Below are 26702 nucleotides of genomic sequence, written 5' to 3' on the forward strand. Positions count from 1 at the left end.
CCTATAGTAGGAAATTTAAATACCATATGAAACACTTTACTTCATGCACACTTACACAAAGTTTACCCCAATTAGGAAAGATTGGCCAAATTTAATGTGTTAAAGAGTCAGATGGTGAATTTCCTTCACTTTCAACTGTCTATTCACCATAAAAAATGTGGATACCTTCAACAGACATAAGGCACTAACATTTCAGAAATGTAGACAGCATCAACAACCTGGACATGCCATGCAGTAGTAACTCGTCATATTTATTTTTCCTCCAAGCTTCATAAAAGTGATGTAAAGTTGGTCCTATAGTAATGAAAGGTCAACAGAACTCGTAAAAACACTAAATTTATTCTGTGTTTTAGTTTAACTGCCTCAATTCTTGACCACTGTGGAACCTGAAGTACATGTTTAAAAGCAGGTTTGCGAAGAAGAAAGCTGTTGGCATTGTTTGTGATGTCTCCTGAGAATTATTTCTGATAAAATCTAACTGCATTAAGAAAGCACCACAGAAACCTAGCTTCCTTTCTCCAGTGGAAAAATGTTGTGTGATGTGCCAGCGGCTACCACCTTTTCAGCAGGGCAGCATCACAAGAGCAAAAGAGCTGTAGGTGTTTTAGAAGCCTTACAGTAGAACCATCTCTAAATAAATACATAAAAGTTTCCAGAGTACTGGAAATTCTCAGTTCACAAGACATTTACCATTAAAATATATATATATATATATATCGTATAGCCCCATATCTTATTTGCCTTATAGAAGCCAAAGTAATTTCAGAGCTTATTAGCAACCCTGAACTTCCTCTGTGTTGTCACCACTACGGTTCCACAGCATCTCCACAAAGTTCCCTCTTACAAAATACCGTGGTGGGCTGAAATGGTGTGATTTGACCTCATGGTCAAAAAAAAAAAAGTTTCCATTAGTTTACATCACTGCCAACTGAACAGCAATTTTTCCTACACTTCCTATTTTCAGAAGCACAGATCCCATCGCATTTCAGTGTACTTTTGAGAGTTCAGTCCTTATACAGCGCTGAGTAAAGCCAGGCACCCCTAGAAAGTGTAGATGGGAAAGTAAACATCACCTTTGGTAAGATTCCCAGGTTACTGAGAAGATACTAAAGTTGCGTTAATAGCTCCGAAAGGCTAAAAGATAGCTCAAGAGCCACCTGATCAAATATATAATGAAATCTAATACCATGCAAGATACTAAAAGTCATGACACACTGGCACAGAAATTATGCTATCCTACAATTTTCAAGAGAAAGAAAAAGCTGCAGGCACCAAGGACCTTAATATAAATAAGGGCTGTTACCAAATATTTAAGCTTTAAAAAAAATTGCAAGTTATTGTTCCGAAACACAGGAGTCATCAAAACTGTGTTCTGTCAAAGAGGGTGTTTAATTCCAAGCATTTCACAAGAAAATGCAGAACTCCCACACAATTTATTTACAGCTGTTGTCCTTCTACTCTGCTTTTACAGCAGATTTCACTTGTGTGAAACTACTTCAAGAGAATGTTGCTTGTGGCAGCAAATTCTGTAAAAAAAAATTTGTTGTGCTAGTAGTTCTTTGTTAGGTGTTAGCTTAATTTCGGAATATCTTGTTGCTCTTATGAACTGCAGCATTTATAAGGTTTTAATGACACGCAGCTGCAGGACATCACCAGCATTTAAACAGTATAAAAAATGCTAACGTACCAGGACACTTATTGATATAAAAGCAAAACCCAGTTACTAACACGGCTAGCTGGCCTCGAGAACAACCACAGTACAGTAGGAAATGAGCTCTGGAGCAATTTCTGTTGGCTTACCTTACTCATATAGCAACAAGACTATAACCTGTTGGGTAAGCAGCGGGCTTTATCTGCCCCTGGGCAGGCAGGCAGCTGTACTTCACACAGTTACGACAGCTGCTACCCCACATCTGCTGCTTGGAGATGTCTCCAGTTATTATTTGCAGCTACCACCCTTGAGCTACCGCGCTATGCATGTTCCTCGGACCTGCAGTGGGCAGCTGGCTTGGTCGGCGTCCCGCTTGGGATGAAATGGAGCAAATCACCTCAGAAAACAACTCCTGTAAACACTTACATTAACTTCCATAAGAAATTATACCAAAAACCTGAGAACCAAGCGTCAGTAACACACAATTTATAAACTAGAGCAACATCCCAGAAGTATGCTCTCAGGATTCTGCACGGCTATTCAATTCCTGATCGACACGCCACATTTTGCCATGCTAGCTTTGTATCTCTACAAACCTAAAAATCAAATTGTACTTCCAAAATCTAGAAAAATTATGATGAATACTCTTCACCAAGTAGTTCAGTCATACTCTAACACAGACCAGATGTATGGTAGGGAGACAGGGATCTCAGGATGCATCTTTCTCAAGTCTGTATATGCAAAGTCCCAATTGTTTCCATAGCTCTATTTTCAGCCAATTTTTTCCAACAGCTGTCCTTTTAAACACAGCAAAACATCTACTATAAAAAATTGGTTTCTGCTCTTTTTTTTTCGTTTTTGAAAAACTGGTCTGTTCGTCTTCACAGACAGGGAAGCGCCGAGTAAAATAATTTGCTGTTTTAAACGCGTTAGTTACCCTAACTCCCCCTGCATGCCCGAGAAGAATTTCCTTTGTGCACGAAGGCAGAAGCCTCGCTGACACTTCTGCTTCCACCCCGAGTTCAGCAAATACTTTTGCCAATTCAGTTCGTGTCGCCAGATTAATACAGCATGCAGTTCAGAGGACTCAGCCAACGATTCAATGTTTAGGAAACAAGACAAACACCGATTTACTTAGCTCAGAAAATAAAAGACCCCTGAAGAAGGCTGATGCCAGAGCCAGGGGTTGGGCCAGCTCACCGCTACCAAGGGTGAGCCCCCCTCCCAACCCCACAGCCCCGAGTGGCTGCCCCCTGCCCTCCAGCACCCTGCTGCTGGTAGCAGCAGTCAGCCAGCCCCAATACTCAATGCAAAGAGCCGAGCAGAGCTACACCGAGGTACCTCAACAAGCTTGGCTATTGCACAGTCGAGGGCACAAGCTCCACGCTTCCTCCTGAGGCATTCACTGGTTCCAGTATGCTGAAGATCTGCACGGACAAGCACAAAAACACCCATTCCTCTATCTAACATGGTGCTTTACAGAATTAGGAAGACACAGGATGCTTTTGCCACAGTTGTCATCGAACAAGACAGAGTTAGGTCAAGGACTAATGTGTGCTGTGTCTGTAGACTTATTATTTCTCAGAGAAAAGAAACATTGCTCAGAGTGCTTAGTCATTTTTTTGTAACGTTAACAAAATCCATATTACTAATATTAATATTCAGCAGAAAGAAAAATCCTGGGTCAGGTATGCTGGGAATAGCTTCATCAATTTAAGCAAGGGAAGATGATGTATTTTCTGCTCTTCTCCAAACCTCCAGGGTGTATCAACACCTAAAATAAATTGTAACCCAGAAGAGATGTAACACCTTCAGAAATGTGCCAGTAAGGAAAGGGGATACATTTAGTTTTAAGCTGAAGACCGTTTTCTTGAACCTGTAGCAAAACCGCCCTGGATAAAGCAAGAAGTTTTCACTGGATCTGGTTACGCTTCTGCCTCCAGACACTGCCACAGATCACAGAGCTCAGGAGAGTCAGGCTTCTCTGGTTTCAGACAAATTGCACCCCTTCGCCCTGTCACACCAACCCCACAGTGGATCTTGTCCCATTCACCCAGGCATTTAACCCAAAAAAGTTAGCAAGAGGATGGCACACCAAACCAGATGGGAAAACAAACTCAGTAATACTACACTTGGGAGCTAGTAGGTAGATTTTTCAGAGCAGGGAAAAATCAAGGGGCAAACCCACTTTCACGTTCTGAGATGATGAAAGGAGTAAAACCGTATCTGTATTAGACAACTTTCTGCACAGAACGTAAATCACCCTTTCCAGTACCTTGTAATGTGCCAGGCAACTGGCAGCGCTTGTACTGAAGTTACTCTTCATTAACTAGGAATTATCATTTCACAGCCAGCAGAAACAGAGTTGGGTAAGACAATTCTCAGGTGCAATTTGCAAAAAAAAGTCTTACAAGTTAGATGGCAAAACCACACGTTTCACGAGGAGCAGTCTTACTGAGACCCGCAGCTATTTCCCCCTTGCTGGCTGTCACAGCTGCAGCACAGGAAACTTCAGGTCCCTGGTCTTCCTTGAGAAGTTACAAAATGCAACTTGTTTCATCATTTGCTCATTTGTAATACAAAATAGAGGTCTTGCAAACAAAGCGAACTAGGGCTTAGGGCTTTTCGACTGCATTGCAATCGAAACAAATATTTATTTTTTTCCAGAAGCATTTGGTTTTATTTTTTTCCAGTTCCAATCAAATTTTAATGTAGCCATTACGATAAAAAGTCTGTGAATTGTATACTAAAGCAATCAAGAAGGAACCACAAAATGGCATCGCAGTGCCTACTGTCTATAGTATCTTATCTAAAAGAACTGGTTAAGGGACAAGGCAGTGACACAGTCTCGAAGTTTACTTTTTTAAAAAGCTTTATACCAAAATACTCAGAGTAATAATGAATGGGCAGCTCAGCAGTGGACTGTGCCCATTCCCACAGACTCAGCACATCCATCCATGCCCAAAAAGCAAAACTTATCTGAGTATTTCCCCTCCTCCAGCAATCTTCCTCAATCAGAACAGTTCTTCATTTTACACAGAAAATTATTGCTTAATGTTGACTGGTATGCGTTACAGAAGATTTGCCAGCACAGATTCTAATGGTCCCTTATGTTCTACATGAGCTATTGAGCAATTCAAATTAAAAAACTCTGAATTTAAAAAAAAAAAAAAGTGAAACAAACCTTGACATTCAGCTAATTTTTGTTATGACTGAAATGAAAAAGAAACAAAACAAGAAAGTATCCCCATTCCCAATGGCGTGATTACCTTGGAATGGGCAACCAAATGGTCTGGTGGTCAAGCACCAGGAGAATTGAGAGACTACAGGCCCACCCTACAAAAAAGCTACTTGGTTTTAAAAAAGAAAAAAAAAATAGATGTCTTGAGAGTAAGCATCTCATCAAGTTTTCAGTGATCAAATTGAAATACTTATTTTCTGACTCCTTCGATCTTCTATAACAAAAACCAGCCCCACTGCAGTATTTGCAGCTGTATGCTAAGGTGTGATTTATCAAAGGAAGGTTAAAGAGCACAATATCAACCAAGTTTCCCATAACATAGTTCATTGTTTTTTTTTTTTTAAGCACACCTTTTTAAGGGTACATGGCAGTGAAAACAGAGTGGACATAATTAACATGGTCAAATATATTTTATGTTTCACTCTGTGTGTACAATGTTAATGACAGATGAGGGTACGAGGTTATTACAAGTATCACTGAGATGCTATCTTTGAGTTGTTTGGTAACTCAAAGAAAAGAAAAAAATAGCACACTATTTAAAATTTTGACATCCTCAATTGAAGTTTTTCATTTAAAGGCTGGGAACTGTCTGTTCATCAAAAAATGCTGCATTTGCAACAGCAGGAAACTGTTAGGTAATGGTACACAGAAGTAAAAGTGATGTTTAAAATCTCATTCCATCTTTCTGCATTGATTTCCTTCCTTCATACAAGTATCAGCAACTAATCACAGTCGGAGGTTTAACAGAAATCCTCTGGTCAGCAGGTCCTTCTCAAACAAAGCTTTCATACAATGAAAGATCCCTTAAGAAGATCAGTACCAAAGGGCTAGAGCCTGCCAGAAATAGCAAAGAAAAAAAAAAAGCATTTTGATATTTCCAGTAAAGGCTCTATCTCCAAAGCCCTGATTTCACACTAGGATCAATCCCAATAGGGTCAGTTATGGCTGCACCTACCAGGAGGGTGGCATCTCGTCTGCCCATCCCTGGATTCAGATTGTAAAAGTCTATTTCAAAGTTTGGCTCCAGAAGTGAGATAGGGCACTGAAGGAGTCAGTGCAGCTGTAAGCAAACCAGATCTCACAGTACAAATCGGATGCTTCGTTCTTCGCCACATTTCTGACCACAACGCAGAGAACTCGTGCAGTCTATCCAGTGCAGAGTTGGCAAGCAGGGGGGTGGGAGGACACCCTTCCAGCTTCTGCCAAGTTACTAAAAGAAGCAAAATAAACTAACAATTAAATTGGCTTTCTGTCACATAACAAGTTCAGTGTTGGTGACTAAAACCAAAAATTGTCCCAGCCTGTAGATGTCAGAGATCCGTTCTGATTTATCGGTAAGAGAGACATGATAAAATTGCCACAAAAAAAAAAAGTTATTGCTCTAAAGCAAGAGGCAGAGAATAAGCAAAAGAAAAAGACAAATCAAGACATTTAGCACTAGTCCCCTCTGAAACACACTGCTGATGGTGCAAGTGAGGCCACTGCACTCCCTGCGCACTGCACACCAGTTTACAAAGCACTTCCTAAAATATGAGGTGGGGAGGCAATTAAAACAAGAAAACACAAAATTTTGGACTGAAGTAAAATTTGCAAGATCTTCTGACAAAACTGATAGTGCTTTAAAATGAACTAATTATATACAGGAGTCTCTTTTGTGTAATACAGTATAAATTAAAATCATCTAGAAATCTTTTAAGTACTAAAACTTTCCTTAAGAAAAGGCACAAGTAAGTTAGCAGCGTTTCGTACAACAGGAGTACAAATGTGTTAAGCGAGGGAGTTCAGAAAATGACGTCCAAATGTCATTAAGCAGAATGTTATGCTACTTAAAATTACTAAAACATTCCAGACGTTTTTTGACTATACTGTGCAATAAAGCAAACCCATTAGCAATGCATTATAGCTGAGATGGCAGGAATTTGCTAATAGTTTCATGCTGATTAAGCAACACGCAACGAGCGGGTGCCCGAGCGCCAAGAGCAAACAGCAGCCTCCCCCAGGCAGCTGAATTACAACCCTGTGCTCAGCAGTCAGCGGATCAGCGAGCCACGAGCCTCTGCAGAACATTCCCATTGAAACTGCAAGTATTAGAAAGTATCACGGCACTATCTGCCAAGCTATCAGAAAAAAAAAATGCTTTTAAGGACTCGTATGCATGAAAATCTCTGTGCTGCTGTATATGGCAGAGCTCAGCACGTAAAGGTTTTCTTGAGAGCTGATGGAAAGCCGCTGCTCAGCTGTGGAAACCAGGTTCAATGAAAGCTGAACTTTCTAGGAGTCTCCAAGAAAAATAGGTAATAGAGTAAAGGGCGTGTTATTTCTCTATTATAAACATGCACCTTTGGAAGGTCGTTGCATTTGTTTGATGATACAGCTAAAGCCGAGTATCACAAGTGAAATTTAAAGTATTACCATTTCTGGAAAAATGGCAGTTTGCCTTGAATTAAGGCAGACAGAAAAACAAGTTTTTAAAAAAGGATTGAAAGTTACTGCATAGAAGTTTTGACAGGAATACTTCTCCATTGACTTCAGTGCTGTTTTCTAGAGATACTTTCAGTATTACTACTGAGCTTCTCTAAAATGGTGAAAAAAAAGCGCCCACGATGCCTGCTGCTGCAAGGCTCAGGTCCCACAACAGTCTGCAGAAGTGCCAGCGCTGCTTGCCCAGCCAGCTACCCAGAAATCTTCCTGGAACAGCGCTGTCATTAAATGAAGCTCCGTTTGCTGTCCGGTCACATCTAGTACAAGAGCTACATTAAACATAGATGGCGTACCAGGAAACTTTAAATACCTTTTAATACATGCTTAAGAGCAGCGTTGCTCCCAAGTATTTTGTCTTCACAAGAGCTGCAGTTGAGTATCTAGCGGGTTACCTGGATCTTCTCAGCACTCAATGACATCTAATCACTGAGATCTAACTGCATGCATCAGTATTAATAATTCTGCTTTTTAGAACGTCATTAAAATCGAGGGATTAGAGGATGGGCAATCAATCCGGCACAGCAATCATAACCCAACCTACTACAAAGCCATTCAGATAGACCTGCAGTACCACAAGACCTGCAGCCATCACTTGTCCTACAGAGAAATGCAGGAGAAGAGCTGCAGGAAGATTTTAAACCACTTATCTCTGCTATGAACACCAGTGCATATTTCACACTGTAGCATATAAAGTCACATAAGAGCAGAAGCTAACATTTTATGCTGCCTTTAACCATGGCAGCAGCATAGAGCTTTTGGCCACACAGGTACCCCGTAACAAAATGGGTCTAGCAGCAGCGATGTTAAAAAAAAAAATATGAATTAAAAAAGACATGTCACACCCACCTTTTTTTTTTTTTTTTTTACTGCAAGGAAACATACCTTTACTGAGATGCTTAGCGTAAGCTGATACGAAAAGAGTTCCCTACTTGAAAACAATCTGGGACACGAAGCTGTTTGGTAGGTTTGGGATTGCCTGTTTCCACAGCCTTTTCTCCACATAAACCTTCTGCCAAGCACACAGATGATACAGAAGTAGTTTTCACACACACTTCATTTTTCGCATATTTAAACATTTTAAATAACATTTAATTTTTCATCTCATTTTGAATATGTATTTTAAAACGAGACACTACACTTCCCCTTAATTATTTAGTGCACTATTAAAACAGATTTTACATTTCTGTATTTTAAAATCCAAATTGATTTTTACCTAGCAGGTTTCAACCAACAGTGAACAGGTTGGACTTTGTCTTTAAACGCCACTTGTCTTATACCAGTCCCTTTCCCGAATCTGCATTCATATGCAATACTCTCTCACATTTTTATTGCCAACACTGCATATAATTAGTGGGTTCCATGACAGACAGCACGATTTTGTAGAAGGTGCAAGACAGTCACGGTACAACAACCAAGATCAGAGACTGTAATTTAACTTTCAAAGGAATTTAGTGTTTCAAGATACTGCATTTGTCATCCTTACAGTTTTGGAGTCCTTTAGAACAGGGCATTTATCAGACTTCATCGATAAAACTTTAAAGCAAAAAGTGGCAAAAATCAAGTTTGGCATTAAAGTACATTTTAGATGAGTTTTCTCTATAAAACTTCCTTGACCAGGAAAAATACTTCTGATTTTGACACTTGTGGAAATGAAGTTCCCAATAAACCATGAAAATCCCACATATATTAGCACTGATCAGAAAGAGAAAGGGAGAGAGAAGGAAGAGTATGAATGAATATGAATTGAAGGGATGAAGAATTAAGGCAAAATATCAGAAGTCCTTCTAAATTCAGAAGACGTTGCCTATACAACATATTTTCTCCAAAACACAAAACTAAAACTCTGAAGTTTTGTTAGGGTTGTTTGACCCCCACTTCACTCCCCCCAAAAAACTCATTTATTCTAGAGGCATGAGAACAAGAATATCTACTGTTACACCAGGCATATTTTTTTTCCTTATCATGATGTAGGAAAGCAAGTCTCTTGCCAGACAATACATAGGCAATATTTTACATCAAGATTTCAGCTTCAAATTCTGTCCTAAAAGATGTAATAGGATGAACAGCAACAACAAAAAAATATTCATTGTCAGCACACTTATACAGTATTTAAAAAATTGAGCAAAGAATACTTCCTTAAATTGCTGTTTAAAGTCATACAGAAAAGCCTATAAGAAATTGTGCCATGTTGCTTCTAATTTCTTTTTTACTTCTCCATTTTCAATGGTGCTAGAATAGACTACAGTACCTCTGATTTTAATGTTCTGATTCCATTTTGCAAAGGAGTACAAAGCAGGATGAATATTTTTAGAAACAGATCAATATTTTTAGAATTACATCCAAAACACAGCACATAACTTCAACAAGTTAGAGATTTCTAAGACCTCTTTTCAGTTTTCTGTTGTTTTGTTTGTTTTTTTTTTTAATGTTAACAACAAGTACATAATTGTACTGTTAAAAACTACATTGAAATCCCAGCAAACACAGCAGCAGACTGTACATAATGCTGACAGTAGAGCTAAACAAAGTAACAAAATTTTCATGGGAATCTCAACCAGGTTGCAGCTTTATCCCCCCTTGCAACAACTAAAAATATACATATTTGTCCTGTGACTGTACTTTTTACTGTTTCTCTCTACTTGCAGACAGTTTATAGGCACTTGGGTTGAGGGCAGAAAGCATTTAACAGCCACGCATTTCTGTACTCTTTCTTCCCCTTTATTTTCCTTACACTAGCAAGAATTTCTTTCATTTTTAAGAACAGTTATTTCTGCAATTCAGTATCCAAAGTAAAGAAGTATACTTTCTGTCATTCCATTTTGTGTTTCAACATTAGAACAGAATTTAAACCAAGTCTGCAGCTACCACAATGCTTCAATGAAATTAGATACTAAACCAGATTTTTCCCCCCCCTAAAGACAGCTGCAAACATACAAAGAAAATGTAGTATTTGTGGAATTTTATTAACTTTTCAACAGCTCTGAGGCTGCACTCAACCCAAATCCAACCACAGCAAGGGCAATAGAGAAACCTGGCCCTCAGTGCAATAATCAGTCTACAACATAATATATGTTGAAGTAAAGCAGCAAGCACTCTGGACGGACAGACAGTAAGGAGGCACAGCAAAAAGATGAAATGAGAGGAGGATAAGCAATTACAATTTCTGAGTCCAGCTGCGGACAGAGTCTTTAAATTCAGCCCTTCAAGCTACAGCAATTGCTCTGTCTTCCTTCTAGCTGCCCTCCGCATTTGCCTTTATCAACTGGTTGCATTGAGAATAAACTCCAAAAAGATGCTTTCCAGTTTTCAGCAAATACTCAGTAGGTGAAAAAGGTGGGTAACTTTCTAACCAAAAGAAAGACTTACCAACCACTTATTGTTCCCACAGACAGGCGAGTATGAGACTTGCACTCCAGAATTTGGAGCTTTATCCTTACATGCTGCAGTAATGTAACTGGATCCTTCTAAGCACAGCTATGACTAGTCAGGACTAAAGAGAAAGTTTATGAAAGTGTAAAAAACCAACATGATCTATCCTTTCTACCCACCAGCTATGACTACATAGATAACAAGTATACACATAGCTCAAGATGTGAAGTATTGCATCACTTTCTCCTGCTAGGAAATTCAAGATGTGTCACAAAGAAGCACACAATTAGCAACGTACAGCCTTGCCTAGTATACAATGCTGGGGAAATGAAATTGGAAATATCTTATGGCTATTGATTCCGTTTGTTGCAGGAAGCAACCACATTATGAGAAGGCAAGGGAAGAGCCACAAAACAGACAGTGCAAGTAGCCACAGGGAGGTCTAACTAAGGAGTTAACAGAAGGGTTAACTGAGGAGTCTCAAATAAAAAGGAAAAAAAAGTCTTCCCTCTGAAATCAATTGCAAAGAAATAAATTGTCAGCGCAACATCATCTTTCCTCATAATGTTCTCTTTATTTGTTTTAACAAACAGCATGCCACAGAGTTGCAGCTGCTGGATAGCACTGTCTGACATCCTTCATAAATGTTACATGAAGTTTCGTCAGACCCTAAGTTTGGACAGTCTGCTGCGACTTTAGAGCTTTACAAAGCAAGAAACAAGATATTCTCAAAGCACATGGGAATAGTTTTTTTCGTCATTGTCCATAAAAATATAAATTTGAGCACAAGAACGTACCCAAGTTTTGTTCAGTCAGTGGTTACAATAGCAGCTTGTGAACTAGAACAGAAGGAAAGGGATAAAATACAGTTTTTACACACACAGTTAATTGAAAACAAAGTTAAAGTTTCTATCTTGGTAGGTCACAACCCACATCCTGCTGTAAGCACAAGTACTCTAACACTTGGGGAGAGAAGGAACAGACAGGTCTCTTTTGGGGAGAAGGGCGTGGAAGAATACCAAGAAAAAAGTCCCTTCCAAGTTGTATTTTCCCCCCAGTACGTCCTCCCTTCTCAGAGGTGACAAAGAACATAATCCCTCCAGTCAACAAAGATGAGAGGGGAGGAAGCAAGTCAGACCGGAGGCTGCAGTCAGGAGCTGCGAGGGCAGCAGTGGATGACTGAGGAACACCCGCCCCGTGAGGGGCCGCCCGCCATGACAGGCTGAGTGCCACAGGCGGGAAGGAGAGCGCCCGGTGACAGCCATGGCAGGCCTCAGGGAGATTCATCCTGGGCTGCCTCGCCTCAGGGCTAACACCACAGCCACAGGGCCTGGCCATGACAAGTGAGCCGGGGAGGAGGCAGCAAAGCCTCCTCCATCTTTATCTGCACGGGTATGAGCACAGGGATGAGGGAGTCACACCGATTATATGCAATGCAGTGCAGAATTTGTGTGGCGCAAGTGATTCTGAACAATGTCATGGCAACCTGTCAAGAAAAGAAATTTGTATACAACACTGTTGTATATATTGAACAAGTTCAGAAAGATTTTGGGGAGTAGTATTTTTGGTTTTAATCAGGCAGTATGTTGCTAGAGTATTCCTTTACATAGTACCTTTGTTGCAGATATCTCAGCCCATAACCTGTACTAAAAAGGCAAGTGTGTCCTTCAGTCCATCAGGCTTCAAACTCTGATCTAGCCTATTTATAGCTATTCAAGCTGTAATAAAGGAATACACACAGCCTTTGGTATTGCTGCACCGCTATTCACATACTCCATCACAGCACTTCTCCAGCCAGCACCGTTCCATCTCTGCTCTACCAGCAATAAATATTTACAGACCCACACGGTGACTAGAGCAGCAAAGTTATTCAGCTGAATGAAAATCCACGAAAGCAGGAGAAAGATGACATCTGCTTGTGCTAGCCACAGCCAGAAAACCTGTGTAACACTGCTCCTCAGCAGTGCCTTTCAACAGAACACAGGGACGCTACTTAGTTTAACTGGATGATCTAAAGATCATCCAGAAGCCGCAGGCAAACCATTTAAAAAGGGAACAATTAAAACTATTAATTAAATTCAAAAGTCATATGTAATTTCGGACTAAAGAGGGGTGCCAGTAAATTCTAATCAGGAACTCTGCTTACAAACAGAAGTTGAAGCCAGATAATACAACATCAAAAACCAACATAAGCAATAAGCTCAACCCCTCAGCTTTAAGGTTTCATTTACAGAACTTTTATCTGAGGGAGAACTACAATTCACTGAAACAGAGACTCAGAATACCCACGCCCACCTCCAGAACATTTTTGTACACAAGTTCTCAACCTTCAAGAGTTTACAACAGAAAAGACAGGCAGAAAAATAAAAGGTTTAAAAAAAATAAGACTACTTTACTTCTCAACAATCTCTCAGCCATTTCAGCAGCAATAATTACAATACGTATTCTCTATATAACACTAAATGTGCACCCGGAGTGAAAAGGCTTTGCAAAGATTTCACATGGGAACTATTCCATGCCTCTGCTTGTACCTTTCACCTTTCTGTATGCTGTTTTCAGCACTCTCTCATTTTCCATTAGAGAGATTTTCAATGAGAATGATGACTGCAAAGTAGTTAAGATACTGAAATACCATGGAATTAGTTACAAACTGCTGCATTTTTTACTGTTTTCTACAACTGACATTACCCACACTTATTTGATCACTTCTTTGTATTAACCTAACTCTTCCATAAAGTGGTGTACTGAGCAGTTACCATCTTTCCCAAGAACTAGCTCAGAAGCCACACTAAGACTAAATTTAAAGTTATAAATGTAATCTAACACTACATTGTCCAATCACTCACCATCACGAAAGTCTTTGAAACTCTTCATCATCAATTCTTACTATTCAGAAGAAGATTATATTGTTTAAAAGTATTGTGCTTTAGTATTAGAACAAAATCCATGTAAGGACAAAACCCATTTCTATCACTTTTAAATCAAACACCTCTGCAAGGACACAGAAATATCAGCTGTTTGGGTATTAGATGTGCACAGACTTTACTTTCCTTTTTTAAGCACAAATGTCTACTACTCCAGAGAGCTGCCCATCTGACAAAAAAAAAAAGCGTTCTGCATTTTATTCTATCCAGTCATACGTTCCCTACTGTTTTGTCACACTGCTGTGAAACAAGCGAGACTTTCTTTAGAATTCTACAAAAGAACAGCACATTTATTTAACATACAAGCACTGGAACATTAAACAACTGTCTAGAAAGCAACTAGGTAAATATATACAGAATGCAATTGTTTATTCTCAGAGTTATGCAATGTGCAAGAACAAGATTGGATCAAATATTCTCAAGTAGGGTTTTTGTTTATTACAAAGCAATTTGAGTTTGTTCTGCATCTGGAAGTTCCCAACTCAAAAACTGACAGAAGCACTGCCAATGGAGAACAAGCAAGTCTCCAGTATCGCCTACTGCTTTAAGTTTATGCAGCAGCCAGACAAAACATCAGTTCATTTTCCTGGTGCTGCTTTTCTGTGTAAGCGCTTACCGGCTGCGGAGATACTGCCATTGTCAGAGCTGAAGGTGGTATTTTGTACTGCTTAAAAGAAAAGGCAGGTGGGAAAACTGGCACCAGAACTCATACTGCACACTAGGAACGGCACTTTTCTAGATGAAAAACAAAACTCATTTCCATATTATGATTGTTATTCCTCAAGCACCGCAGCTTGGGCTTCATTTGAGCTAGTAGGTAGCCCCACCAGAACAAAGGCATAGAGAGGTTTATGTGTGTAAGTTGATGCCTTGCAAGTTCCACTTTACCATCCTCTGTACTAAATTAATGTAAACCAGGGCAGAAAGTCAGAAGACCACGTTGGTACTTGCAGAAATCCAGCCATGCTGTAGATCTTGTTTAAATTCTGAAAGCACAAAACCAAAACCACATATTCCAGGCAGCTTTGTACCTTACCCAGCCGAGCATTCATACACCAGTATTTGAACAAGCCAGTCAGCTAAACCCAGCTCGTCTCCCAGGTTATGCTTTCTTCCACAGCTGCCTTATATGGATTTATTTTTATTTTTTTTTTTAACAAAGGCCAGTCTGATTTGAAGCAGGGAAGCTCAGAGGAGTACAAGGGCTATAGGCAGTGTTAGTGGGACATGGCATCTTCTCGCTGTCAGACACCCAAATCCAGAACTGCTCATTGAGACAGAGAGGGACAACTATCTGCTAGCTGACTTAATAGCTGTTGCATATTAAAAATATTAACAGAGCTGCTCAAGAACAGGGACCTTAGAAATTCAAGCTATCCAGACCTGCTAGCATAGGATAGGAAGAAAAAAAAGTAATCCTTAAAGGATCTGAACAGACAATGTTCAGGGTAATTGATACAACTTTCTAACCAGCCTGAAACATTTTCCTAAATTCTAACAGCAGTTATTGGAATTACATAAAAATAATTGTTTAAATGCTTTACAAAATACCACAGATAACTTCTAATGACAAGGAACTACAAGCTTTATTCTTCACCTCATTATAATGGGTATATTTCAGCATATTCTAACTTAGTTAATGAAGTTTAAAAAAAAGTTATTATGCAAAATAAATCTGAGGGTCACAAAAACAGTAACAAACATTTATTTAGAATTTTACTATTTGACCGAGGTAGTCTAATGTGGAAGATTTACCACCAACTTTTCAACTAGGTGGCAAAATAGACAACAATTCTAAGACCTCCAGATGACACACACACACAATCTACCGAAACATACAGGCACAAAAAATTGTTGTCTCCATTTAAAAAGTTACTGCAATTCCCACAGAAATCTCTACAGTAAAACAGAAGGATCTCTTTGCAAGATCTTTACTACTCAGAATTAATCAAAGCAAAACAGTCATCCTAGTGATAATCCCCTTTAGCACTTGACAGTTTATGCAATAGTCAATTACTAAAGAGGATGAAAGACAGAACAATCTTTGCAAATGGGTCACTGTCTATATTTATAATGATTAAAAACAGCCTGCGACTAAAAGTAACTTTTAATGAGCATAAGAAGTAACACTAAGTCAGAGCAAGTATTTTACTCATACACGTACATAATCACATATATAATCCATGGCTCTTATGACACAGGAGGAAGTTACACTCATGCTCATCACAAAAAGTATTGCAGGTAGGTTATACATTAGCATTGCTGAAAGCAGATTAATTTCTGTCTGCAGCTATTTTACTCCAAAGTACCACCTTTATATAAAAGATAACACTTAATCATCCTTGGCACGATCTCAAAACTCAACCAACTCCTTCCTTTCTGCACACCCTCCCTCAAAACCTGTGAGTAGATTTTACTTGCAAACACTGACCCAAAGTCTTCTAAACCACTTTTACGTTTTTTCCACTTTTGCTTCAACTCTCCCTTCCTAAGAAAGCAGGTGTGCCTAAACACGTGGGTTTTGGGTTCCCCCCCACACCTACACAATTATTCTGGCTCTACTACACATCACTAATCTTTCAGCTGCTCCTCTCAAGTATTGTGCCTCCTCTGCTACAAATTTCTCCTCTCAGTTTCCTTCTTTCCCACTGCTAGCATCTCAATTGATTATTTTCTGTGCTTTCCATAGGACCAGCACATCATACCTGACACCACTGTCCTAAAATTCTGTTGAAAACATTCATGGATTCTCAGATGTAAGCACAATCAGCATGCCAGTGATCCCATCTGTGCAATCCTGATCCACCTCATTCAATACCAGTTCTACTGGCAGGTACTATCTCCACCAGATTTAAATCTGGTTAAATTGGAACATTTCCTCTCAAGCCCTGCTTTCTCTAATTACCTCCAGCCTTCCTACAGTTCAGGTCCATACGCAAACATCTGATCCTTAGCACACCTTATGCATCTGAGTTACACCCAGCACTTGGAATTTCTTTATACAAAGAGCCAGAAGTATTCATTACCCTTTCCTTTTTTCCCCTCCCTCTTGATCAGATCATTTTGCCCTCATCTTCATTAACTAATTCTTCTGCTCACATTGTCACCTCCCTAACCTCCATTTCATACCACATCTCAAAAAGTCCTTCCTTTACACAGTACATCGGAGACTGGACCTTCCAACATTGCTGCAGCCAGCAACTGTACGAGCTGGAGGCTGTTCAGCCACAGAAGCTGTACTTCTTTACTGGAAAGAAGTAGGATAATCTTCAGAAAATAGCGTACCCACCTCTTGGAAGTATTTCACCATACAAGCACTCCTCTGCATCTCGTGTATTCATACTCAGGATACTAAAAAAATACTGCAGGTTGGGATAGGGACAAAAAATTACCATCACCTCAAACAAACCCATTCCTCATTTCCGTGGCTGGCTGTAAACCATACCACTGGGCTGGGTAAGTTCAAAGGTTCCCTCTCCAAACCAACTTGACCACTAAAGCACAGCCCTTAATTCTCAGGCTACCTCAGTACCAGCTCTGTGCTGACATCAGTGATAACTCCCCTTCCAGCCAGACTCTTAAATCATGAGTCTAGGAAGAAATAAAAAGTCACCCACGCAGAGATCCTATCAAGGCCAGTCTAGTCTCTAACCTTACAAATTTAAGAGAAAACACCTGCAGCTTGAAGCTCATCGCAATACAGACAGCATAAAATTGAATTCCACAGCAGGCAGAGGGAAGGAAGAGCCACAGCCGGACTGTCTTGGGAAGTGAAATCCTGTTTGTGTGCGAAAGCAGGGAACTTGATGTTCTCACTACAGACTAAAAAGCAGTAAAAACAGCTTTCTAAGCCATTAATTTCGGCACAGCTGATTTGTACTAAACAATGCTCATTATTGAAAGAATTATAAAAAAAAAAAAATGGGTCTGTTCCAGAGAAGGCTGGCACTCAGAGAATCTAGACTGAGCTGCAGTGACATCAGTTCTACTACTGCTTTAATCCCTATGGCTACGAAATGTCAAATATTTTTATTGTATTGAAGGAGCCCATGATTCCACATTAGATGAAATTCCTTCACAGTTTTAAAATAAGACAACTGCGAGGCATACTGAGCACCCGCTCTCTTGATGTCCGAGGCTGCGATTAGGACAAGTTCCACAGCAGCACACGTCAAACACCACCATGATTTTCCCTACAGCTGAAACATCACATTTTTAAGACACAGAATATTAAGCACTGTCAAACCTTCCATTTTCAGACCTTCCTTACAACCCCATGAAGTCTACACACACGTGCATACTTGTTCCACCGAAGTTCACACTTCTAGTGGTGAGGCAGTGGGGTGTGGGATGGAGGAGAAAGGTGAAAAGATTGTGTCACTCTATCAGTACCACAAAGTTGCACAAAAACCGAACAGCAGGCCTGCATGTTAATTACTGTGTGGCAGAAGACACTCATGTAACATCAATTTCATCTACTTTAACTAGAAAAGGCAATGCTTATTCAACACAGTAGAGGAAACTGTCTTGAGACACAACATAACCATAAAGCGTGATAAACTACTTAGAGTAAAATATCCTTTCAAACCATCCCTTAGTATTTTGTCATTCATTCAGCAAGCAATTAACCCAACAGCAGATGAGCCACCACACATTTCTAAAGTAAATGTCTAACAGTTATCTTATCCTTAGTTCTAAGCAGCTGGTATCAGCTACTGTGAAGCAGGACGTTGGTTTTCTCCACTTCATTCATAACAATCTTTACATTAATGAAGTACAAAATAAAACTAAAAGCATGAAGAAATAAAATTCAGTAATCCCATTTGTTCCATATTATCCACATTAAAAAAAAAAAAAAACAGTGAAAGGAAAATTGTTAGAAAAGGTAACAGATACCAGAGGCATGAAATCACCTAACTAGAGAAACTTGGATTTGCAAGAAAGAGGTAAAGAATAGTGTGATATTTAAGAATTCCTGATTCTAAGTATTCCAATAAATATCGATATATTACATAATAATATATATTAAGAGTTCATGACTATGTAAATCACCCAATCTATCTTGTATCTTTAAGACCTTTCTATACTCACTCATATTAACTAAGCAGCTTTGTACGAATTGTGTCTTATTAGCAAACCAGTGCTGATGCACAACTCTCCAAAGTAATATTTTCATTTTTGAAGGTAGCATCGGCTTTCATCTGAATACCACCCTTAACTGAGTCCTGAATGTGGCAAGTGAGTGGCTGACAAATGGGATTTATTATAGTGGTTGGTTTGTGTACAGGCAACAATAAAGCATAAGGAAGTTTAAGAGCGGGGAGTTTTTTAATCTGAGAATTTTAAATTGTTTTAAAATCTCTGTATATTGGGGATTAAAATCTCTGCATTATGCAAATACATAGATACGCACATGTACACACACATCAATACTTCAAGAACAAATCTGGAATTACAACAGACCAGTTAGCTTGGTTACCCATACCAGAAGTATGACCTAATTATCTAAATCGGTGTTAATTTTTTTTAAAGGGGGGGGGGGGGGCAAGGAGGTGTTAAAAAAAGGAAAAAAAAGCAGAAGAAATGACTTCCATTTTACTAAAGAAAACGGAAATCAATGCTCAGTTTTAGCCTGAAGTGGGAGTACATCATTCCTGAGATTCTTCCATACTAATTAACAAAACTCACATGTTTTGAGTTTTAATCCAGTGTAAAGTTGTGGGAAGCAGAACTGGCAAGGCTGACTCATTACAAGTCTACAAATAAAATAATCAAGCCAGAAATTAAACTCCATACAAATCTAAGTGTACCATTTTTAAGCTATTAAACCCTCTAGTACGTCAATTCACAGCTCTTTCACTATCTACGCACAGATTTAGAAAAAGCTGACGATAACTAGCACTATTATCTTCCTCTGCTTTCACAAGTCCAAGCGAGTTACTGCAACAGGCTCGCTTCCTCTGGAAGAGAATAATTTAAATTAAGAGTCATCTCAAAACAAACTTAATAAAGAAGAGCTGTTTCTGTAACATTCGATTGTGTGAATTGTAAATGGAATTAATCCCCAAACCGAAGCACTTCTGCAAGTAACAGAACCACGTACGCCAACTGTTCAGACTTCAACAGCTAGTTCATGCTGAGACAAGACAGTTTGACATAATCTCAAATTATTACTGAAAAATAAAAAAATCAAAACAGTAATAAACCATTATGGTAACAAGGAAAAATGAAGAAGGAAAAAAAAACACATCTACAGAAACCTTTTTTTAAGCTTACCTGCACTTGTTCTGTGGAGCTACTACTGAGTTCATCTCCAGATTCTGAATCTTGATGAATTTTTTCTGAGCCTTCTCCTGCTGAATCACAAGATTGTTCATGCAAAAAGCTGGTCTTCTCTATTTCCAAGAACTCTGGGCACGGGAAATGACCCATGGAGATGGTTCTATACTGATTGGAAATCTTGGGAGATTGCAACTCGTTGTTAAGTTTTCCATTGTTTTGAGTAAGGTCCAGACTCAAACCAAGCGTTTGACCAGGGCTATTGTTTGGTCCCAGATTTTGATTGGCATCTCGAACTAAGCAAGACACTTGAACTGGAGAAGATTTTCCAAAACTAGAAAGCTCTGGTGACTTATTCACATTTTCTGTCGACCTCTGTAATCCATGCGTCAACTTTAAAGCATTATTTGACAGCATTCCTGCTTGCTTAACAGGTGGCATCAGTGCTTTTCGTGGTATTTCCTTCACATACTGTGCTGGCACATAAAAAGGTTTGGAATTTTCATCCCTTTTGACTTGCCACCAGTCATCATTAGTTTTCTTCACTAAGATGTATTTCTCTCCTTGCTTAATCACAATTTTCTTGTCCTTGGCCTCGTACTCGTAGTCATACTCCACTTCAATGTACAATTGTCCTGGAAGGATCTTCCCACCCTTATCAGCCATCTCTCTTTGAAAAGATTTCACCTTTTCCGGCAAACAGTAAGCGACATTCTGCTTCAGAAGTGTTATTTTCCTGTTAATAATCAGAGCTGCAAGGAAAAAAAAAAAAAGAAAGTTATATCTACATAATGAAGTAATTGTCCAAGAGCACTTTAGAAGAAAATAATTTCAAAAATAACCCTGCATATTCAATTTATGTCAACTCAGACAAAGAAATTGATGAAAAAAGCAAGATTTTTCAGGTACCTTTCACAGCAATAAAACACCACTGATTTAACCCTCATATTCACACAAGCCTCTTGCTACCAAGTTACGTGTTAACTCTGTTGCTTTTATCAATAAACAAGGTTAACCAACACTGGGGGGACTAGCCTGAGTCTCTCTCTTGCTACCATACAGGCTTAATTTCTTATGAAAGTGCATCACTATTCTGGATTTAATATATTTAAAAGAAAAAGATTGTGGTTTGCTTATTTTGAGCTGTCCTTCAGTTCACAAGTCCCCTCAGAGTGCTCAGAATTCCTTACAAAATCCTTTAATTCCTCCTCCAATGCTACACACCAGTCACCAAGTTCAGCATGGGCTGGCAATCCCTGCCCCACGTGTTGCACACTGTATACAGGCTCTGCTGACCTCCACCTCAGTGCCAAAACTGATCCCCAAACCTCCTGCAACCTCTGCCACCTGAGGATGCAGGTCATTGCCTCTACATCTAGCCAGTCTTTAAAAATGCTCATACCAGCAATTTATACAAGTAAATAACTTGCAACATACTACTGTAATGTTAAAACAGTTTCAGATTAAAAGAAATATTTAAAGTTTCCAAGATACTCTGGTTTTAGTGGTTTAAATTCCACATATTTGCTTTGCTCTTAAAAAAAGCTTTTAGTTTTAATTACTTTTATAGCTTTTAGTTTTAATTTACTTCAGAGAAAACCTGATATAACCAGGAATGATGTGTGCTAAAATAAAGACCAAAAAAATAATGAAACAGGATTATGAAGCAAAACTAAAAATAAATAATAAAAGGATACTATGTGAAAATTTTGAAAAGGACTTTTTAGCATCCTTTAGTCTAGACAACGAAAACTGTACCATATCCATGGACTACATTTTTTCCTCTAGTTAATCGTGTTAACATTGAGGTCATGATTCATGAGTTGGCAAACATCAATCTTAGCAACTTTCACTGCGCTGTGCTCATTTTAAGATACAGTCTCCTAATCTTGGGGAAAAAAATTGAAGCATAGCAGTAAATGGGGAAGACCTCTAACATTCAAATAAGAGTTTAGGAGAATTCAATAAAATGCTGCCATTTTAACTCCAAAGATTAACAAATAAGTCTACAAAAGTCCCGCATGTTTCGTGAATGAGAAAAACAATTCCAAAACTCGCTGCTCTGCAAGTTGAGACTTCATGATGAGATTTGGAGTGTTTACCCTGAAACACAGCGGAACTAATGCAATTCCACGCAGGCCCACAGATGCAGGCTGTACGAGGGACTAAGTGCACAAACAACAAAAGGGACTTCTGGGGAGAGTTGAAGCAGAAACCCCTAGCAGTTCCTCAATTTTTCTTTCACCATTTCTGCTATTTGATCTGATCCTCGACTACGTTGCGTTTCCCACTTCACTCAATAGAGACAACCCTAAAAAGCTCAAGTACGAAGCTTAGAAAGAACAATCTGTGTTTCAACCATGTCTTTCCTTCTCCCACAGTCCATCATCGACACCCAGAACGCACTTGCTACGGGTAGCTTTAAAGCCCCAATTGCTTACCAGCATCCAAATGGAGTCACAAGATCAGGCTTGCAATTTTATTGCAGGACTTGGCAGAAAGAAAGATGGTACCACATTCAAACAGAGCTGACGAGAGGGACACACAGCAGTAGAAAAGAATGCTCGGATTGTCTGGGGTTTTGTGTGCGCGTTTTGTTTTTTTCCTTTTACTCTCTCCCCCATAAAACAGCACACTGACATTTGCAGCACCCCGGTCTATTTACAGGCTGGGTACAGAACAGCCTACCTGCTGCTCAACATAAATCGGTATTTTTAAGTGCACTTCTGCAGTTGTTTAGCAACTCCAGCAGCAGGTAAACATACCCACTCGCTTCGTAGCTTTGGAAACTCTCGCACAAAAACATTATTTTCCTCCTCGTTACTAAATCTGACTCCTCCCAACACTTCTTCAGCATTGCTACCAATCCCTGTCACAGCTTCAAGGTCATATACTAGAAAAATAGAAGCGATTCCTAGTTACAGTCTACCATTAAGTTATGCTGCCTTGGATATTAAAATGTAAGAAGACAACCCACTCACACTGGTTTTACTTCTCCCAAAAGCTCCTGGTTTCCCCACAGGGCTCCCAAATGTTTAAAAGCTTGAAATTTTCATTCTCTTGCCTGTTTCATATAACTATTTAGTGAGAATGCATGCTTACTGTTTATTTTTTTCAAGATAGATAGGCTCAATATAAGTTGTATTTTACACTTCAAAAAAGTTAACAGAATTTTAAGAAATAGGAGTTAAATAAAAAATGCAAGAGCTACAAAAATAGCCCTACTCAATTCTGAAGTCAGTTCTGTAACCCCATGCCTTTTCCAAAAAGAAAAAAAAAAAAGGCAGAGTTTTTTGTTCTTTCAGCTGAGCTGCAAAATTATCAAGTCAATAGCAAGCATTTTGTAACACTGAACATAGGATGAAAAGAGACAGGCTGTATTCTGCGGCTGGCCAGCACACTGAAACAGATTTATAAATAGCTCACATCATCGGGATCAAGCGAGGCTCTACTTCTCCACCTCCCCTGAGAGAAACACCTATGGTATAGGTGGGAAATCCTTCTCACCGAGTTTAATTAATAAATATTGACTTAAGCCTCTAAGTCCGCAAACAACTAGCACTGCCTTGATCTCACGGATCCAAACGCAGGAAGTTTTACTTTATTTTTTTCACGTAGCTGTTGCACCACAGGAGACAGGACTGCCTGAACCCTGTGCATAGCCCCGGGGACAGCTTCTGGTGACATCCTCTGAGGACGCACCCGCCTGCCTGCCTCGTGGCGCTTCGCTTACAGAGCCCTGGGAGCCTGGGCTGAGCCTCTACAGCAGAGGGCATGGAAGAATTCAGACCTGAGAGCACAGCAGTGACATCTGGAGCACGTGAGTTTGTTGCTACTGGGCAGCCACGGAAGCGATACGGCAGGTCAGGCCTCACAGCCCCTGAGCTGTTTGCTCAAGCGTTACCTGTAAGGCTGGATGACACCCACGTCGGTACAGAAGGCTGAGGAATCCTAATTAGAGAATGATAGGCATGAAAAAGCCATCGACTGCCACAGAGGACATCCGTAAGCTTTAATACCTTAAATAAAGTCTTAATACCTGGTGAACAGATTAATAACAATGAATGCCTCCACCTGACAATTAAAACAAGAAAACTTTTTTCAGGAATGCCAAAGATCAGATTCAGGCCACATTTTCCATCTGGCAAGTGAAACCTGAATGCTAAGGTAACGAATTTAAGGTGGGCCACATCCCCACTTGGAAATACACCCTGCCACTTAACACAGCACTTGGGCTGCCACAAAGACCGAGCATGTTCACAATTACACCTGTGTCTATGTCCCCACATAGACAGGGCCAATGGTTACGAGTTCCCTGACTCAACACCATGGCATGGATCTCTTCGGGCTCCCATTCCTAATGTGAACCATTCCCAGCTGTTTCTCAGCAAAGACCAAGCAAGGTGAGTAACCCAGTATGTTCGCCGAGATCAGCTCTGCCCTGCCAGCACCCAGCCCTGACACCCCTCAGCACAGGCATGCAGCAGCTCTGCAGCCAGCCTCTGAGCCCAGCTAGAACTGGGGCGTTTCTCACCAAACCAAGATCTTTTCTCACCAAACCCAAGCAGCTGCAATGGCAAATTGATCTCTGCTTGGAGTGGTTTGTTCTAGGCATCTTGGCATTTGTTTAGGAGGCCTTTCCTAGGGCAACTGAAACCCTGCAGTTATCTGCTTGAAACACTCACTCTTAACTGCAGAAAGATGTTCACTAAATTCATCCTGAAGCACGTGCAAATGGACCTGAAAGAAGCACAGCCTCAGCACACACACACAAATAGAAGCACACAGATACGACTGTGTACAACGTGTAAGATTATGTCATCCCTAACTTCAGCACTACCCCAGGACTCAAGACAAAAATAAAAATCAGGAGGTACGCAATATAAGTTTCCTACCTCTCCCCAAGTTATTACACACAGAGGAATTTCTTCTGATCTTCGAAAGCCAAGTAATTACAGAAAAGCCTTTTTGGTATATCTCAAGTCCTTCTCTTCTGTATTTGTCTTGGGGGAGACTTACTCACCACAACTACGTAATCATTTACTTTATAATACAAACACAGCAAATTACTAAATACAAAACACTGAGGATATTAACTGATCTCCTTAAAATTCTTCCTGTGACCTTGTTCATGATGTCCTACAAAGGAGCAGCAATTGACTCGCGCCATCTTTTTCCATTTTCAGCATCAAACTTCACCCACTGAATGAACCCTTCTGGGGTGCTGCTGCAGAAATAAACCCAATTACTGAGGCTAAATTGAGATAAATTATTTTTGGTTTGGGCCAGATGAGATAAACTGGCTGCAGTTCACTAGATTCTGTGCCTCTGCTTCTCCACTGGCAGCTTTCTCAGCACTTTTGGATGTATCACACGATGGTTTCTGGGCAGAACAACCCCACAGCAGCCCTGTCTGTCCCAACATCTCCCCGCTGATGCTGCTTTTCTCCTGGGGACCCCTTCCAGCCACCTCCTCGGTGGACCTGGTGGGTCAGAGGAGCAGCCAGCACCCAACCAGCGCCTGCAAAAACTGCTGCCTGCAAAGCCTGCGCTTGCGGCCCGCTGAAATCGTATAAAAATAGATGCCAAATGCAAATGTGACCAACAAACACAGACAAAACATGCACAACGTGCAGGCTCCTGAAGACGAGCTCGCTCCTGCGCTGCCTCCTCGCAGGGCTACCTACCGCCTGGTTAGAAATCAAGCACAAGCGCAACGCGAAGCCGCTTCCCGGAGCTCGGACTTCCTTAAAAATTAAAAGGCTTAATAAGTAACCATTTAACAATCGCCTACTGACTCAGAGCCCTGCACAAGCCCTGGATTTCAGGCAGCTGCCCAGGGCCACTGCTGGGGCTCCTGCAGCACCCCCCAACACCCCACCTGCCCTCACCGTGCGCCTCGCACCGGGCTCGCCCCCCGCCTCCAAACGGCTCCAAAACCCTGCCGGGAGAGGGGCGAAAACCCCAAAAACCCCCAAACGGAGAGGGGGTGAGGAAGGGTAAAAAGGGGGTGGGGGGGAGCCGGGGAGAGGCAGCGCCGCGCTCCCTTTGTTTGCAGCCCGGCTGCGGCTGGCGCAGGTGAGGGGAGGCAGCGCCCGGCGGCTCGGCACAGCCCGGTACAGCCCGGTAGGGCTCGGTACCACCCGGTAGGGCTCGGTTGGGCTGAACACGGCTGGGTTCGGCCCGGCCCGGTTGGGCACGGCCCCGCAGCGCCCAGGTGCGCCTCCCCGCTGCCTCCCCGCGGCCCGGAGCCGCCTCCCCGGGATGGCGGCGGCGGCGAGGGGCGACGCTGTGCCCCGAGCCCTCCCGGTGGCGGCGGCGGCGGCACCTCCCCACCTTCCTCCACCTCCTCCTCCACCACCTCCTCGTCGTCGTCGTCCTCGCCCCGCAGCCCCTCACCTGCCTCAGGGTGGCGGCGGGCCCCGATCCGGCGGCTCCGCTCCGCTCCGTGCCCTCCCCTCCCGTCCCGACCCGTCCCGGCCCGCCCCGCTCCCCGCCCCGCCCCGCTCCCGGTCCCGGTCCCGGCCCCGCCGCCCGCCCCGCCCCGCGTCACGTGCCGGGGGCGGGCGGGCCCCGGGACGCCGCTGGGGCCTGGCCCGGGGCAGCGCGGGAGGGAGCGGGAGGGAGCGGGAGGGAGCGGGAGGGGGGGGGGGGGGCGCGGCCTGAGCATGGCGGCCGTGAGGAGAGGTGGGGGGGGGAAGGGGGTGTTCCTCAAGGGGCACCTGTGGGAAAGATACACGGTGTTTGGTGTGAAATA

At 41.3% G+C, this 26702-nt stretch overlaps 1 protein-coding gene across 16 annotated transcripts in view; it reads right to left on the minus strand.

Moving 5' to 3' along the window:
- Positions 1-26477, minus strand: part of ARHGAP12 (Rho GTPase activating protein 12) — a 77800-nt gene extending 51323 nt beyond the window's left edge. For 11 of the 16 annotated variants that reach the window (XR_005263257.2, XM_072033767.1, XM_038174314.2 and 8 more), the window contains exons 1-2: positions 26345-26477; positions 19943-20697 (exon numbers count right to left, since the gene is read on the minus strand). Coding sequence is in view for 15 of the 16 variants with exons in the window: in XM_072033767.1 (XP_071889868.1) it covers positions 19943-20611 (669 nt within the window). In the remaining variant the exon portion in view is untranslated. Of the gene's footprint in view, positions 1-19942; positions 20698-25632; positions 25693-26344 lie in introns of all 16 variants that reach the window. The other 5 variants (XM_072033762.1, XM_038174307.2, XM_072033766.1 and 2 more) reach the window with 4 other exon arrangements.
- Between the last annotated feature and the right edge of the window lie 225 nt (positions 26478-26702).

Source organism: Anas platyrhynchos, chromosome 2, assembly GCF_047663525.1.
Source record: "Anas platyrhynchos isolate ZD024472 breed Pekin duck chromosome 2, IASCAAS_PekinDuck_T2T, whole genome shotgun sequence".
NCBI classification, from domain to species: Eukaryota; Metazoa; Chordata; class Aves; order Anseriformes; family Anatidae; genus Anas; species Anas platyrhynchos.